Source organism: Tachypleus tridentatus, chromosome 2, assembly GCF_004210375.1.
Source record: "Tachypleus tridentatus isolate NWPU-2018 chromosome 2, ASM421037v1, whole genome shotgun sequence".
NCBI lineage: Eukaryota > Metazoa > Arthropoda > Merostomata > Xiphosura > Limulidae > Tachypleus > Tachypleus tridentatus.
This window is the reverse complement of record NC_134826.1, coordinates 73,962,384-73,981,525: the sequence shown is the minus strand read 5'-3', so window position 1 is coordinate 73,981,525 and position 19,142 is coordinate 73,962,384. Positions and strand designations below refer to the sequence as shown.

The 19,142-nt window shown below is 37.9% G+C and overlaps 1 protein-coding gene across 6 annotated transcripts in view; it reads left to right on the top strand.

Annotated features, from left to right (window-relative positions):
- LOC143244237 (plexin-B-like) overlaps positions 1–19,142 on the top strand; it is a 124,728-nt gene that overhangs the window by 89,406 nt on the left and 16,180 nt on the right. For all 6 annotated transcript variants that reach the window (XM_076488541.1, XM_076488542.1, XM_076488546.1 and 3 more), the window contains 5 exons: positions 2,318–2,410; positions 3,060–3,144; positions 4,520–4,692; positions 5,775–5,920; positions 7,119–7,221. In XM_076488541.1, coding sequence (XP_076344656.1) covers positions 2,318–2,410; positions 3,060–3,144; positions 4,520–4,692; positions 5,775–5,920; positions 7,119–7,221 — 600 coding nt within the window. The remainder of the gene's footprint in view (positions 1–2,317; positions 2,411–3,059; positions 3,145–4,519; positions 4,693–5,774; positions 5,921–7,118; positions 7,222–19,142) is intronic.

Sequence of the window (19,142 nt, the reverse complement as noted above, 5' to 3'; positions counted from 1 at the left end):
GAAGATTAAAATCGTCTCACAGTTGTTTCACACAAGATGGACATCACACTTAAGAACACACAAATAACGATTACATCAAAGAGTTTGCACATTATTCTAAGAAATGTTATGATACGTCAACTGTCACAAAGTCAGTGCCATGAATGGTGCTGCATGTCATCTACGAGCTTAGAAATGTCCGGCTTGATGTTTGACATTGAAAGATGCAAGACTGCTTCCAGATGATCATCAGTCAGCTGATTGCAAGTGTTGTTTTTGTTCAGTTTCATATGCGAGAAAGTCTGTTCACAGCAATACGTGCTGCCAAACATGCTGGTTTGGACAAGTGTGTTCTCTTTCAGATTAGCAAATGTATCAGGCAACGTTTTATAGAAGTCAAGCAAACTGTTTTCTCAGTAAATCGCACACAGTTCATCAGATGCCTAGAGATCAGTAAGTTTGAGCTGATATTCTGCTGACAAATCATCCACTGACACACTGAACAGATCAGCAAAAAGTTTCATCACAATCTGCATTGGTCAAAGTCATGAAACCATGAGTTGTAGGATTGAATCAAGGTATCTAGCTTCCCAACATAAACTTGTGTGTCAATGTCCTGATTTTTCTGTAGCTGTGACTGAAAAGTGGGAAAGTGCACGAAGTTGCCTGATGCTGCTTGCTGCAGGAACAACTGCAACTTTGTCCTCAAAGCTGAGACCTGATTTGCAAGCTGACAGACAAGCTGATTTTTGCCTTGCAACTTCAAATTCAAATCATTCAAGTGTTGTATCATGTTGACCAGAAAGGTCAAATCAGCTTGCCATGCTGGATCAGTCATGGAAATTACTTCTGTGTCTTTGTTCTTGCTTCTGAGAAATTCTATCACCTCATCAATCAACTCCTCAGAATCTTCTGAGCATCTTCCCTCGACTCAGCCAGCGTACTTCAAATATGATACACAAGGTCACCATAGTCTGAATCAATTTATTCAAGAAGACTTCGAAACTGACGGTGATTTGATGAAATTAATGGTTTTCGTCACTAATGCCATCAGTGTCTGAAAACCAAGTTCTTTACTGCACAGGCTCTGTTGGTGAATAATACAGTGCAACTTCACCAACTGTCTGTTCTGCTTTCCTCGATGCTTCATCAACAGTGCTACCAGTCTGCTACTTTCTCTGGTCATGGCTGGTGCTCCATCAGTTGTCACACTTACCAGTTTCATGAAATCCAATGAAACACGAGTTGATTGACATCAGTTCAACAGCACAGCTATTAGTTTTTGTCTGTGGTGTGTCGTCACCGTTTGATATCACAGAGGAACTAATTGGCATGGTCTGCTTCCAAAGAGAAGTAGACAAAGTTGACTGCTTTATTTGTAAACTGCCTTGTCACGTCTGTTGAGAGGTGTGAAATTCTTCGTTGAACTGTCATATGATTCAAAGCCACAGTCTGTAGCTTGCGAACTGCTTCCAGACACAACTTTTTTGATGCAGTAATCATACATTGCTTGAGAAAATCACCATCAATGAATGGTCAGCCAGATTTCGCTATCATCAACCAATATATCGTAACTGACCTCACATGCTGCACCTAAATCTGCTGACTGCTTTGAGAAGACGTTCTGCTGGTGATTCAGCAACCTCTGCAGAGATTCAATTCGAGTGGTTCGTTCATCACCGACAATGTTGTGGAAATCTTTATGCTTCGACTCATAATAACTCTTTATATTGGATACCTTTGCCACTGCTACTGTCGAATGACACAGCAGACAAATCACGTTCTTCTGTTGTTGAATAAAACAGTATTGCATAGTCCAGTCATCTTGAAACTGCCGGTTTTTGTTGTGAACTTTTCTTTTACGATTAGCTGCCATTTTTATTATGAAATAATGTCAAAATAGGGCTCGTAAGTAAATCTCGAAGAACAATTGGAACACGCGAGATTTTGAATTACGAAAATATTACGTCATTGCACCAATGATTAAATGCCTATGCATTAACGAGATTTGCTTATTAAATATGTTTTATTGCTCAACACAAATATGGAACCATCCAGTATCTAATCTAATGCATATTCATCTATAGCGCTTGATCTTCACACAGGCGCGAACTCTCTATTTTTGACTTTTCCGTTGGACATCGCATGCCACTTCGCGACTTGTCACTGTCTGGACTTTGTGCACCACTGTCTTATATAATAATGTCAATTATACTTGATGACTTTGATAGCTATATCCATTGAGTTTCACAATGCTAAAGCTATTTATTTAGGTTTCACAAAACAAATATTAGGAACTTGATTGAAGTAAGTTTCTTTGTGTTTGTACTTTTCTTAGGATGGTTACCAGTGTGTGCTAGAAATTGAGGGAGCAAAAGAAATGGTTTTTGCTCGAGTACGAGATAATAAAGTAATTTGTGCTGAAAATGTGGTAAGTTATGAAACTTTTCTAAATATATGATATTTTTTGTTTTAAGGAGTATAATAGGAGTATATGACCAGGTCGTTTCACTAAGAGGTATTTTTGTACTAAAACTATCACAAAATGTATTTTATAGAGTAGCAATGAATTTGTTTCTTTCTTTTTTATAAGTTAAATTGTTGTCAAGAATTCTGAATATGTTGAACATTAGCCTGCATCAAACAGTCATGACATAATTGTGCACTGTGTGCAAACTTATTAACCCTGTATCATGTATTGTGTGTCTGGATATCATATCTACCTGTATGTATATATGTCAGATGACTTGCATGCTAATAAAGTGCTTCATGTTTGGTTTGTTGTCGTCAAAATATTGTAACAGTTATTTAATAATCCACATGCTAAATTTTAGAAAACAAGTTTTAATGTAAGACTTTGTAAATAGTTTTTAACATTGTTCCATTTTCTAGTCAACACAACATCTACTTTGTGTTGGGTACTGGTGTGTTTGTGTGTGTGTGTGAAGAAAAGCTTCAAGAAATATTTCAACAATCATTTCATGCCATTTTACATTGAAATAAGGGTTAAGATTGTGATAAAATTGTTTACATTTGTTATAAAACAACAACAACAAAATGTTGTTCTCACATGCTTTTAGTACAAGTACCAGACCAGTATAGGAGAGATACAGGCAATCCTGACAGTTGTTTGGAATGAAGATACCTTTATTGACAGTACTAATGGTAAGTGAATTTATTCTAGAATACCTTAGCTGATGGAACATAATTAGTTATTTGATCAGTATTCAATTTTCTTCTGGTACAATGCAGATTTTTAATAATAACAACATACCAAAGAATTTCAACTACACTTTTTTATTGTATGACACTGCTGACGAAACCTTGCATCAGTACTAGAGCTTATTAGGCCTGCTGGGTTACAAAAAACATCAGCTAAATGAAAGACATCAGCTTAGCATGGCCAGGTGATTAGGTTGCTTCACTCATAATCTGAGGGCCACAGGCTTGAATCCCTGTTGCTCCAGATGTGTTCGCTCTTTCAGTCATGGGGACATTATAATGTGGTGGTCAGTCCCACTATTCAAATGTTGGTAAAAGAGTAACCCAAAAGTTGGTGGTAGGTGATGATAACTAACTGCCTTTCCTCTAGTCTTAAACTCTTACATTAGGGATGGCTAGTGCAAGTTGCTCTCCTATAGCTTTGTGTGAAATTCAAAAACAAACAAACGAATGAAAGACCCTGTCAGTAGTTGCATATAACATAAATGATGAAATAAAATTTTGTTACGACAGCATAAGATCATACATACAATTATTGTAATACACTGTTTTAATGTATTAGCAACAGGTAAACAAATAATTTTGTGACCAAAACAAACCCATACTACATTAGATTTATATATAGCTTTGATAACATTGAATGGTATGAATTCTAACTTTCAATTCAGATCTTATACTTCCTGAGGATATATAGTAAGAAAATGATTTAAAGTTTTGGATTTTCATGTTAATGACATTAGCATGGAATGAAATGATTCTGATGATGGCAGAAGAGAGAAGCATGTTTAGAATAAACAATTCATATACATGTTGAAACAAAGGCAAAGTCCTAATACATTTAACCATTCAGAAATACATGTTTTAATTTATAATCAGAAAAGCTGTAAATGGGTCTTACAGTATCTCAGAGCTTACGATTTATTTGAGACAAAGAAGCAGTATCTATGGAATTTCACATTTGTTATTTAGTTTTCTGGCAACTTTGCTGTAAAATAGCAAAATATATAATTTATTTACATTAATATTTGAACTGATGTGTGTGTGTGTTAACAAAGTTTTCTTTTCACCAAAAAGTAATAATACAGTTTAATTGTTTTCTGTCTTACAAGAAAGTGATCACTGATCACATTAGTGTGTGAAATTTTGTTCATATTGTAATATAATAAAATTTTCCACTTTCCATTGGAAATTGAAAATAAATCTAAATACAGATATTTATTATTAACAATAATAAAATAGTACCAGACCCAAGGAGACTGATTAAAATAAATAAAACTACACAGTTCTATTACAAGAAGCTGTTCTCTGTACCACATAGTAACCTTGTATAAGTGCCACCTACTGGGGAGTCATGGAGGACGAGCTGATTGTTCTCTGTGTCTAACTAAAAGCAGCCAGTACCAGTGTGCTTGGTGTGGAAGTGATTGTGAATATAATGGCTCCTGTACAGAACCCATTCTTATCTCATGCCCTCGGCCCCGCATTGACTGGGTGAGTTATACTTGGAACTGTAACAAGATAATAGAATAATTTCTGAGCAATATTTAATTTTATAATTATAAAAGTATATTATATAAACATGTACAAGTATACATGCACACACACAGTGTATGGTAAGTTTCATATTATATAAGCACATATTTTTATGTTCTTTGCTTGCTGAAGTTTCTTTATTATATCATTTTTACATATAGCATATAAGCTGAGCATTCTTGCAGGCATTATGTGTTACATTGTTAAATTCTAGTTTATGTAAACGTTTTCACAGTCAGACAAACAAACTGGTATAGATATAACTATTTAATAAAAATGTGTGTAAAGTAAACAATAAACTTTAGTAATGGCTATTTATAATAGTATACATAGTATGAAACAGTTATGAACATTCCATGTATGACCTGATTTTACAAGTTAACACAAAGAATAAAAGTGGTTTTAGCAGTCTATGAAACAAACCTCATTTAAATTATTGCAACTAAAGTAAATGTGACATTGTAGTAAAGGTCAGACTTAGCTAAATATGCAGAAACATTTGACTGTGTTCAGAAAGTGATAAATGTAGTTGTGAATGAACTGCAAGTTAGTATTTTAGACTTAAATAACTTGAGAAAGCCCTTAAAAATTATATTTAGTGTAATGTTTATTTTTAGGAACTTGCATGTAGGTTAAGTGTTCTTTGTGTGAAATACTTTGCATATAATAAAACTAAACTTGAAAATGAAACCAATGATCATTTGATGACAATAATATTTTACTATTGTTTCCACACTTGTTGAGTTGAAAGTTCCATCAGAAAATGTAAAAATACCATATTTAGCCTGAACTCCTTCGATAAAGGCCTTTCTAATAATAAGAGTCTTGTAGCTTTTGTAAAATTCACAAGAACAGTTCTGAACAGACAAGTGCTAGCATATTATTTATATAGATAGTATGTAGAAAAAGTGAAATGAACAAACTGACTTTTTTTAGATCATTTTGAAAACAAGGCTTAAGACTTAAGTGGTTAATATTAAAGGATCAAACTCTAGAGATTAATTTTTTATGGTTTCACTGACTTGTATACTACTTTATAGGTTCATCCTTTAAGTGGACCTATTGAAGGAGGAACGCTAGTGACAATTGAAGGTTCCAATCTTGGATCTAGTGAGGAAGAAATTAAAGGGAAAATCATGATTGGTGGAATACCATGTGTACTAAAAGATTATAGTGTTTCAGTAAGGTAGATATCAGAGTAAATTTGTGTCCTCCATCCTATTTGTAGTGGTTTTCTTTGTTTAAAAATTAAACATCCAGCTCGTGTAACTATGATCATTTTATCTTTTTCTTTCCTTCTTAACATTTATATAAGTTTGAACAACACTGCCATAAATAGTTTTAAGGCTAGACTACAAATGACATTTACTTACATAAAATAAAATTCAAGTTGTAAAAAGTAACTCAATAATCACAATAGTTAACATGGATCCAAATAACCCATGAAATTATGAAGAAAACTACATGATCTGCAATGTATCATTAATCTAGTTTCAAGTGTACAAGAAAAACTGAAGAGAACTGAGAAGTTTCTTGGTGGTTATTATCAAACCTTTTGATCCATATGTCATTGTTAAGAGCTGTATCTCCCTCTACCTAACATTTAAATTGCAAAATTAAAAATATAGTTTGCAACAGTTATTTCAAAATCCACTAGAAGAAAAAGAATGTTTGGTCTGTATGAGAAGTTTTTGCTGATGTTTTGCTAGTTATGTATATGAATAGATAAATAAACAATGAAACAAATAGAAAGAAAATCAATAGAAAGGTACATCAGATATAGATAGATGAAAAACAGACAGATAAGACATGAAATAAACAAGTAAGAAGGAAAATCATCATGTAGTTTTATCAGTCGATGTAGAAATCTTAACATAGAGATTTATATTGAACACAAGTAACTATGATCTTTTGTTGCTGTTAAAAGGCTTAGGTTACAGAAATGTCAAATAAAGATGTACTGTAAATAAACTGATGAAATGTTTTTGAAATTGTGGATCTGATTAAAAGAAACTGCTAGATATATTAAAAGTTGTATGAAATATTTTTACTCATATATTTCAATTATTAGTTATTCCCAGTGGTGTAGGAAGGAGTTAGAAACTGAGAGTGCTTTGTTAGACATGCAAATTATACAAAGAGAGAATGAAAGTATAAGGAACCACTAGTGGCTTCCATGATGTTGAGGGCTCTTCATTCTAGGAGAGTCTTGGGGTATATCCCCCAGAAAATTAATATAATAATATAATTTACAGTTGATATGCAGGTGAAATATGTAGATGTGTTTTGATGTCTCCAATTCCTGTCACTGTTAAACGTAATCAGATTAAAAAAAAGTTAGCCTGTTACAGAAGTGCCTTAAAGTAGTGAGTCTGTGTTTCTAGGGTGGTGTGTCAAACAGGAAGAAGTTTAGTTCCGATGGAGGCTAAAGTGATCATTGGCAATGAAGCAGGAGTCACTAGAGCTCAGGAGATATTTCATTATAAGGTACAGTGATATAGTTTTTGTCAAAGATGTCTGATTTTTGTTCTTCTTTCTTTAATTAACTACTTTAGGTATGAACATATTCTTTTTTTCTTCTCAGGTCAGAAATTTGTGATAGATAAATTACTTTTAATTACTGTGGCATTTTAACAGTTTCACTTGGCTGTATTATTATATAGCTCATAATCTGTAAAAGCTACTAAGTTTTGGAAAACAAACTTCTCCTTTTTTCTATCACATTTGAAAGAAGGAACAGATCTGAGAGATATTTATTCTTTAGAAAAAACAAAACTTGAATATTAAAACATGTTGGATTGGGAATGGTATTTTTCAGATTTAAATTGTTTGAATATATATAAATGTAAACTTTAGAACCAATAATGCATTTACATGTACAATGTCAGAAGTTTAATGACACAGATCAGTTTGTAAGAACATGAGACTTCAGACTCTCTGTTATTGCAGCAAATCATGTAGTTATTTCATGATAGTGAGAAACCCATGAATGATATTTAAAACACAAAACAAGTAATAACATTTCTACCTCTTCAGGTCATAATAACATAATTTTTTTTCCAGCAGTAACTGTAGGATACAAATTTAGTTTAATGGATCACCTCCGAAAATGACAGGTATGTTTTGTTTATGATGCAAATCATGAATAAGATGAGAGATTGATGGTAGTGCTTAATAACAAGCAAACTCTGAGACAGTACAATTCCATTGTGGTGATAAATGACACTTGAGTGTTTTCATAAATAATCATGAAGGCTTTATGTTAATAGTGGAAGGCCACTCTTTGCATTTCCCCAGTTTCTGTAATTATCTTTGAAACAACGTAGGATGAAAGCCAAAAAAGAGAAAGGGAAGTTTCAGTATTTTGGAAGTTCAGAGTAAAGTTTGTTTAATTTATCTTTTGAAATTTTAAAATTAGAATATTTTGAACTCATCATAAATTTTTATTTAGTCAATTTACAGTGAAAGAGGGATGTTTGAAATGGAGGATCGATAATGTAACTTTGAAAACATTCCTACTTATCTGATGCCTTCATTACTTCATGCCTTAAATTGTGAGGCTTAGTGGTTATTCTGCCTGGACTACAAATCTGAGAAAATATGTTTATGTTCTGTTGCCAGTTGCCACAAAAATGTGCTTTGCACTTTAGAGCTTTGGGAGTGACAGTAAAATCCTACTGTTTGAAGAGACATGAATAACTCCCCTCGGTGTGGATTCCTGTACATGGTGAGGGTACCTCCTAGGGAAGGTTCTGTTCTTTGACTTTACCTCCTCTGGGATCTAAACATCTACCCACGTGTTTGCTGTGTGTGGCGAACCTTGAAGGGGAGGAGAGGATCCTGGTGGTTGAGGAGTCCAACCCCAACACACCACTTTGGCCTTGAATTCTTGCATGCTGATGGCGTTGGGGTGGCCCCACTTGGGTCAATCACTTGGTCCACTTGGGCTAGAGTCAACCAAGTACCAGTGTTGGAAGTTCTCAGCGGGTGTTGTGGACATTGTGTCTGATGTTGATGTTTGGGTATAGTGCTCACGAAACCCTGGTGTTGCTGCGATGTCCTTGCATGACATTGTAGTGCGTCCCCTCGTAGGGCTCCATGATGGGTGGGATCAGTGGGTACCAAAATTTTCCTTTTTTCCTATGGATCCTCATTCAAAAATTTAAATAAAATAGTGAAAAAACAGTCAGTAGGTAAACAACCACGTCTTGAAGACTCTGAGCAGCAATCTTCAACATCTGTAACACATGCACCTCATTTTCTTATATTACATTCTCTTTCAGAAAAACCTTTAGGGTAAATGTCCCCTTTTTTATTCAGAAGGGATTAGAGGGTCTTGCTAGCTCTCCAAAGTCAGTAAAGAAGCTTTGATCTGGAGACATATTGGTTGAAATATCCACAATCCAACACAGTGAACTCCTCTTGAATTCAAAGGCAAAGGGGATATACTTATTGAGGTTACCCCTCATGCTACCTTAAATTCATCATGAGGAGTTATTGTTGAGAGGGATTTGAAGAACGTCCCTGAGTCAGAGATTCTTGTTGGTCTCTCCACTCAAGGAGTTTCTGCAGTGAGGCACATCTCCACTAGCAAAGATGGAGTTACACTGCCAATAAATAACCTCGTTTTGACATTTACATCACCACATGCACCTGCCACCATAAAGGCAGGTTATCTAATTTGCAGGATACAGCCGTACGTTCCAAACCCTCTCCAATGTTTCCAATGTCAGAGGTTTGGCCACTCAAAACGTTATGTCATGGTTCCCTGACATGTGCTCTTTGTGGTGGCAAGGACCACGATGCTTATGAGTGTGACACGGACCCACATTGTGTCAACTGCAATGGTTCTCACCCTTCCTACTTTCGTTCTTGCCCAAAATGGTTGTAGGAAAAAGAGGTGCAGCATTTGAAAACTACTCATAACATTAGTTATCCTGAGGCTCGGAAATTTCTGTCCGCCACTCCATCTGCTGCTGCACTTCATTCCACAACTACAATGGGAGTGCAGACAGATCTCTCTGTGCCTCCAAGAGAATCATTTTCAAAACAATTGAAAAGCCTTTTCACCTCCATGGTTAAAAAGTTTGATGAATTGACTTCCACGCCCATCTCTGTTCCTCCCATACATTCCAACAAACCTCAAGATCCACATCCTTCAGTTTCAAATACAGGCATTTCTTCTGATACATCTTTTTCTCCCACCCCAAGATGCAAAACAATCATTTGTTCACATCCTCAGTCACTGAAATCCCCTTCCAATCGACCCAGGGCAGAATCCATGGAGGTTGATAGATCTCCTCCGACTAAGGACAGTAAAGAAAAAAGATGTGGTCGTAAACAGAAGGGTTCTCCAGCCACTTCACCTACCTGTCATTAAAAATGGCCACCTTGATACAATGGAACAGTCGATGGTTTACGTTCTAATCTGGATGATATCAAAACACTGATTACTTCCTACCATCCTGTATGTCTTTCCTTGCAAGAAACACTTCTAAAACCTGCTGATACAGTCACCATTCAGCAGATTTCTCTGTACAGAAATGACAGGTTGTGTGATGGACGAGTACATGGAGGGGTGGCACTATTGGTACATCAGCATGTGCCCATTCTGTCTTCGTCACTCAACACACCCTTGGAGGCCGTAGCCATCTGTGTTTCCTTGGGTCATACCATCACTGTTTGTTCTCTCTACCTGTCCCATGGAGAGACATATGATCAATCAGACCTTGATGCTCTCGTTGAACAGTTGCCATCTCCCTTTCTAATCCTGGGGGACTTTAATGGACATCATCCCCTCTGGGGAAGTGCTGTTATTGATGGGAGGGGTTGCTCTGTAGAGCGTATGCTCTCTGCTCACAATCTTTCTCTTTTCAATACTGGTTCTTCCACTTATTTTCATGCACCTAGTCAGTTCTTTACTGCTATTGATCTCTCGGTTTGCTCCCCTTCATTATTCTCCCATTTTTCATGGAGGGTTGACAATAATCCACTAGGCAGTGATCATTTTCCTATACTTTTGAGAGAGATTGGCCATGGTCGATGCCACCCTACCTGCGTGCTTCGGTGGAAGCTGGATCAGGCAGACTGGTCCATTTTCACTGCTCGCGCAGAACTTGATCCTGCCATCATGAATCAGCCATCAATAGACGACTGTGTGGCAGCGGTAACTGACTATATTATACAAGCAGCTGCTCAGTGTATTCCTCAGACCTCGATACGTTTTCCACAATAACCATCGTACGTGGTGGAATCCTGCTTGCCACTAGGCACGGAAGGCTCAAAAACGGGCCTGGGATACTTTCCGTAGATATCCCACACTTTCGAACCGCATCCCTTTCCAATGGGCCCATGCACATGCTAGGTGGGTAAGACGTCAAAGCTAGAAGGAATCATGAATTAAGTTCTCAACTAGCATCTCTTCTACCACCCGTTCCAAGGTCATATGGGACAGGTTTCGAAAGGTCAGTGGGCACTACAATTCTGTCTCCCTCTCGATCTGACTCTCTGATCAAGAGGGGTAGCTGATGTCTGGAGCATTGCCAATACTCTAGGTGAAAGCTTTTACCAGGTATCTAGCACTTCTGCTTGTTCCTACACCTTCTTGGCCATCAAGAGTCGGGCAGAGTGTTTACCTCTTTCCTTTTGAACTGACTGTCTCTTTGACTATAATTGTCTCTTTACACTGGTAGAAATTAAAATGGCCCTTCATCGGTCTGGCAATACATCTGTTGGACCTGATGATGTACACTGATTGCGTATGACATGCTGCGCTATCTCTCTCCTGCTTCTCTTGATGTTCTTCTAATTGTCTTTAACCGGATCTGGCAGGATAATGTTTTTCCTGATGCCTGGTGCCAGGCTATTATCTTACCTTTCTCTAAGCCTGGGAAAGATCCCAAGATTCCTTCAAACTACCATCCAATTGCTTTGACAAGCTGTCTCTGTAAGACATTAGAAAGGATGGATAATGCTCGTCTTGTTTGGTTCCTCGAATCAAACAATCTCCTCTCGCCCACCCAGTGTGGGTTCCGACAACAGAACTCCACCATGGACCACCTAATTTGACTTGAAATGTCAATCAGAGAAGCCTTTCTCAAATGCCAACATCTTGTATCAATATTCTTTGACATTGAGAAGGCTTATGACACAACATGGAGGTATGGCATTTTGTGAGACCTCCATATATGTGGGTTACATGGCCAGTTACCCATGTTTATTAAAAAAAATTTAATGGACAGGAGATTCCAAGTTCGTGTGAGTTTGACACTTTCCCGTTCTTTTGTACAGGAACTTGGGGTCCCTCAGGGCTGTATTTTGAGTGTCACACTTTTCAGTATAAAGATAAATGCCATCACTGAACAACTTCTTCTCACTGTTGTGAATGGGCTCTATTTCAACGACTTTCACATCTTGTATCAGTTGTCAAACATGAGATATATTGAGTGGCAACTACAAACTGCCCTCAAATTGTACTGAAGTGGACTATGGCGAACGGCTTTAATTTTTCTCTCTCTAAAACCATTTGCATGCACTTTTGCCGCCAACTGGGTATTCACCCTGATCCTGAACTCTGCATTGGTGAAGTTTCACTGCCAGTGGTCCCTGAGACCAAGTTCTTGGGGCTTATCTTTGACCGTAAGTTGACCTTTATACCACATTTAAAGCAGCTACGGGTCAAATGCACAAGAGCACCGAACCTCCTCCATGTCCTCTCTACCGCCAGTTGGGGAGCAGATCGATGTTTTATGTTAAAGATATATCGTGCTCTTATTCGTGCCAATGGTCTATGGCTCTGCCAGACACTCGGCCTTAAAGATGCTGGACCCCATCCATCATCAAGGACTTCGACTCTGCACTGGGGCTTTCCGCATCTCTCCAGTTCAGAGCTTATATGTGGAATCTCACGAACCTTCTCTGCACCTTCGCCGTTTGCAACTGTTTTTACTGTATTCTTCGTTCCTTAGCAAAGCATCCCATTTGGGGATGTGTTTTCCTTCCTCAGTGGGCCTTACCTTTTCAAAACAGATGATCTGCCATTGCTCCTTTTGGCCTTCGCATCCAGGTGCAATTGGATGAATTGGGTCTGTCCTTGGAAAACATTGCAGAATCCACTTGTCAGTCCATCCCACCATGGCTTATTACAGTGCCCAAATGTGACCTTTCTTTAAGTCATCTGAAAAAGACAGAAACTCCCAATTGGAAGTACCATCTTTTATTTACTGAACATCTTTCAAACAATCATTTGGTTCCAATTTATACGGATGGTTCCAAATCAGGTAATTCTGTGAGCTCTGCCATGGTTTGTTGCAGTTCGGTGGTTGCTCGCAGAATCCTCTCGACAGCTTCTGTGTTCACTGCTGAACTGTACGCCATATCTCTTGCCCTGGATCATATTGAAGCTGAGCAGTACTTCAACTGCACTATTTATACTGACTCTCTTAGTTCTCTTCTGGCCCTGGAATCACTTCACTTGGCTCGCACTCTGTTCTTGCTGATATTCAAAACCGACTGGCCCATTTCTCATTAACATCTATTTCTATCCAGTTTTTCTGGATACCAGGCCACATTGGTATTCATGGGAATGCGCTTGCAGACATGGCAGCTATATCTATCTGCTCTGGCACTATCACCACTGTGCCTATTCCATACATGGACTATGGTCCTGTATTCAAGGCTTCGGCTCCGTGCCAGCTGGCAGTCCACTTGGAGTGAGCAACACGACAACAAGCTTTTTTAAATAAAACCCTATTTTAAACATGTTTTGTCCCAGGGTTTGTCTGTAACATTGGACAGTGTTATTAGTGATGGTGATACTGTCCACCTTGATAAAGGTTTTAGTTTTTTAATGACCATTAATCTTTTTAATCTCATTTAAGTGCTGGATATTTATTCATTGCACCTTTTTAACTGTGGTTCCCTTTTCAGAATCTCAATCTTTAGTTCAATTTGACATTGAAAAATGTCCAGATCATTAAATAATTTCAGGTGACTAATGCTGCTGTTTGAACTACCCGTTAGTCGTCCTGGTGAGTTGTTATTACACTTTTGCTGCATGTCATTTAACACTTTTATTACTTTACGTTGTAGTACTGGCCATAATAACACATAACCCGGAACCAGGACTGGAAAGACCAACTTCAGGTGACTGACGGTGGTTCTTGTACTTACCTGTTAGTCTTCTTGGTGGGTTATGATCATTACCATTATGCTACAGGATGTCCTTTACAACTTTGTGGACTGGATGTCAACATTGATTTTATGCCGTTTTTTGTTTTTACATTTGTTTTCTTTTATGAAATTTACTTCATTTACTTTACTTTTACCTTTTTACTGGACATTTGACTAATCATTATTACGATTTTGCTATATGTCTTTTAAAACTTTTATTATTTTACCTTTTGATAATGGCTGTTATAACACATAACCCAGAACCAGGAGTGGAAAGGCCAACTTCAGGTGACTGATGGTGGTTCTTGTACTTACCTGTTAGTCTTCCTGGCGGGTTATGATCATTACCATTTTGCTGGAGAAAGTCCTTTACAACTTCTCTTGCTCTGCTTTCTCTCTTAACATTGTAGTAGTCTACTACATTTAATTTATTTTTACCTTTTTACCGGACGTTTGGTGCAGATAGCCTAGCTGCTTTGTGCCATAAAACACTCAATCAATCAACCTTGTTTTTCATTATGGATACTCTAATTAAAATCTTAATAAAATAGTGAAAAACAGTGTATAGGTAAACAACCAAGTCTTGAAGCTTCTGAGCAGTAGTCCTCACCATCTGTACCACCTGTTGTACCTCATTTTCTTATATTGCATTCACTTTCAGACAAACCTTTAGGGCAAATGTCTCCCTTTTTTATTCAGTAAAGACTAGAGGGACTTGCTGGCTCTCCAAAGTCAGTAAAAAAGCTTTGATATGGTGACATATTGGTGGAAACATCCACATCTCAAATACAGTGAACTCCTCTTACATTCAAAAGCAATTGGGAATATACCTATTGAGGTTACACCTCATGCTACTTTGAATTCGTTACTAGGAGTTATTGTTGAGAGGGATTTGAGAAACATTCCAGAGTTAAAGATTCTCGCTGGTTTCTCCACTCAAGAGGTTTTGCAATGAGGTGCATATCCACTCGCAAAGATGGAATTATGATGCCGACCAATTTCCTCATTTTCACATTTGCGTTACCATGTCCACCTGCCACCATCAAGTCAGGTTATCTAAATTGCAGAGTACGGCCATACATTCCAAACCCTCTCTGATGTTTCCGGTGTCAGTGGTTCAGTCACTCAAAGACGTCATGTCATGGTTCCTTGACGTGAGCGTGGTGTGTTGGCAAGGACCAAGGGTCTGCGAGTGTGAAATGGACCCTCATTGCATCAATTGCATTGAATCTCACCCATCCTACTTTCGTTATTGCCCTAAATGGTTGGAAGAAAAGAGGTGCAACGTTTGAAAATGATTCATAACATTACTTATCTTGGGGCTTGCAAGTTGCTGTCCACCACTTCATCTTGGACCTATGCTGCTGCACTTCATCCCACTACTACAGTGGGAGTGCAGATGGATCTCTCTGTGTCTTCAAAAGAAACATTCTCAAAACAAATGAAAAGTATTTTGACTTCTATGGTTAAATAGGTTGATAAATCAACTTCAACACCCATCTCTGTCCCTTCTATACATTCCAACAAATCCCAAGATCCCCTTCCTTTGGTTTTGGGTACAGGCATTTCCTTGGATACATCTTCTTCTCTCATCCACAATGCAAAACGATCATTCATTCATATCCTCAGTTACGGAAATCCTCTTCCAACAGCAAAGACCTGCACAATCGACCTAGGTCAGGATCCATGGATGTTGATAGATCTCCCTCGAAAAAAAAAGACAGTAAAGAAAAAAGATGTGGTCATTAACAGAAGGGTTCTCCACCCAATTCACCTACACGTAAATAAAATGGCCACCTTTATACAATGGAACTGTCGAAGTTTGCCTTCTAATCTGGATGACATCAAAACCTTGATTGCTTTCTACCATCCTGTATGTCTTTCCTTACAGGAAAATTTCTGAGACCTGCCAATACAGTCACTTTTCAGTGGTTTTCTTTGTACAAAAATGACAGGTTGTGTGATGGACGAGTGCATGGATGGGTGGCACTGTTGGTTGATCAGCATGTACCCACCCTGTCTTTGCCACTCGACACACCCTTGGAGGCCATAGCCATCTGTGTTTCCTTTGGTTGTGCCATTACTATTTGTACTCTCTACCTGTTGCCTGGAGATACTTATAATCAGTCAGACCTTGATGCTCTCATTGAACAGTTGCAGTTTCCCTTTTTAAACCTGGGGGACTTTAAATGACATCATCTCCTCTGGGGAAGTGCTTATGTTGATAGGAAGGGTCACTCCATTCAGCATATGCTCTCTGATAACAACCTTTCTCTTTTCAATATTGGTTCTTCTACTTATTTTCATACACCTAGTCAGTCCTTTATTGCTATTGACTTCTCAATTGGCTCCCCTTCACTATTTTTCCATTTTTTTTTGAGAGTTGACAGTAATCTACGAGGCAATGATCATTTTCCTATAATTTTGAGAGAGATTGGTCATGGCCGATGCCACCTGACCCATGTGGCTGATGGAAGCTAGATCAAGCAAATTGACCCTCTTTCACTACTCTCACAGAACTTTATCCTGCCATTATCTGTAAGCCATCAATAGATGACTGTGTGACAGCAGTAACTGACCGTACTATACAAGCAGCTGCTCAAAGTATTTCTAAAACCTTGACATGTTTTCCATAATATCCTCATATGTGGTGGAATTCTGCCTGCCATATGGCACGGAAGGCTCAAAAATGGGCCTGGGATACTTTTTGTAGGTATCCCACACTCTCGCATTGCATTGCTTTCTAGCGGGCCTAGTGGGTAAGATGTCAAATTTAGAAGGAATCTTAGATTAAGTTCACAACCAGCATATCTTCTAACACCATTTCCAAAGTCATATGGGACAAGATTTGAAAGGTCAGTGGGAAGTATAATTCCATTCTCCTCTCAATCTTGCTCCCTGATGGCCAGGAAGTAGCTGATACACTAGATGAAAGTTTTTGCTGGGTATCTAGCACTTCTGCTTCTTCCTCCACCTTCTTAGCCATCAAGACTCAGGCAGAGCAAATGCCTCTTTCCTTTCAAGCTGATTGTCTCTATGACCATAATCGTCCCTTCACACTGGTGGAACTTAAACTGGCCCTTCATCAGTCTGGCAATACATTGGTTGGACCTGATGATGTACACTATAAAATGCTGTGCCATTTATCTCCTGCTTCTCTTACTGTTCTTCTGCTTGTTTTTAACTGGATCTTGCAGGAGAATGTTTTTCCTGATGCCTGGCACTAGGCTATTGTCCTACCTTTCTCTAAGCCTGAGAAGGATCCCAAGATTCCTTCAAACTACCATCCAATTGCTTTAGCAATCTGTCTCTGTAAGACCTTAGAGAGGATGGTTAATGCTTGCCTCATTTGGTCCCTTGAATCAAACAACCAGTGTGGGTTCTGACGACAGTGTGGGTTCAAAATCAGGTGACTGTGTGGGCTCTGCCATGGTTTGTTGTGATTCGGTGGTTGCGTGCAGAATCCCCTGTACAGCTTCTGTGTTCACTGCTGAACTGTATGCCATTTTTCTTGCCGTGGATCACATAGAAGCTAAGTAATACTCAAACTGCACTATTTATACTGACTCGCTTAGTTCTCTACTGGCCCTGGAATTGCTTCTCGTTAGTTCACACCCTTTTCTCTCCAATATTCAAAACTGACTAGCCCATTTCTCTTTAACATCTACTTCTATCCAGTCTTTTCTAGATACCAGGCCATGTTGGTATTTGTGGGAACGAGCTCGCCAATGCCAAAGCTAAATCTATCTGCTCTGGCACTATCACCACTGTGCCTGTTCCATATATGGACTATGGTCCTGTATTCAAGGCTCGGCTTCGTGCTAGTTGGCAGTCGACTTGGAATGAGCAATGTGACAACAAGCTTTTCCAAATAAAACCCTATATTGGACTTTGGCCATCTTGCTTCTGTAAGGATTGGAAAGAAAAAGTTGTTCTAACTAGACTACGCATTGGTCGCAGTTTTTAACTCATCGTTTTCTTTTATCTGGAACTGATGCACCTTTGTGTAGTCTGTGTGATACCACATTTTACTTTCTTGTCATCATTATGACTCTCAACGATGGCACAATTTTAACCATATTCTGTCCCAAGGTTTGTCCGTAACATTAGACAGTATTATTGGTGATGGTGACACTGTCCACCTTGGTAATGTTTTTAGTTTTCTAAAGGCCATTAATCTTTTTAATGCCATTTATGTTTAATAATTTATAAATTAGACCTTTTTTAATGTGATTTCCTTTTAAGAATCAAAGTACATCTAGTTCAATTTGAAATTAGAAAATGGCTATAATGCCAAATAACTTGAAGCCAGGACTGGAAGGGCTAACTTCAGGTGACTAACTCTGCTGTTTGAACTATTCGTTAGTAATTCTGGCGAGTTATTATTACAATTTTGCTACAAATCTTTTAAAACTTTTGTTACTTTACTTTTTGAAAATGGCCATAACATCAAGTAACTCAGAACCAAGACTGGAAAGGCCAACTTCAGGTAACTGATGGTGGTTTTTGTTCTTACCTGTTATTCTTCCTGGTGAGTTATGATAATTACAGTTATGCAACAGAAAGCCCTCTGCAACTTGTATTACTGTAGTTTTTCTCCTAATGCTGTAGACTAGATGTAAACATTGGTTTTATGCTTTTTATTTTTACCTTAATTTTCTTTTATAAATTTCCTAATTTTACTTTAGTTTTAACTTTTAACTGGATGTTTGGCACAGGTAGCCTAGCTGCTTTGTGTCATAAAACACCAAATCAACCAACCAACCAGGAATAACCCAACAGTTAGTGCTGTAACTGTTGAGTAGCTGCCTTCCACCTAGTAGTCTGTGAGTTCATACTTATTGGCAGTTATACTTGAGAGTTCTTTGTATAGCTTTACATAAAAATACTAAATGAAATGTAAACACAAACAAGCTTCCCAGTGCAGTGATAATTTTGTATTTATTAATTTCAGAATATCAAGTGATTTGGGTCATATTTTCTCATAATTCTACAAGTCAAGTAGCTGCAAGATCACTTGGTTCAGTGTAACTTTAAAAATTTTTCAACATAAATGTTACATGTTCTAATGCACTTAAACCAGAAGATTAAAATACAAAATAGGGACAATGATCTGGACAGATACTATCACATGGTAGGCAAAAGTAAGAACTGGTGTTTTGGAGAATGCTGGTATTTAATGTTTATTTGTACAAACTGTTTTTAGAAAGAAATTTGTAAGAAAATCTACACTAAAC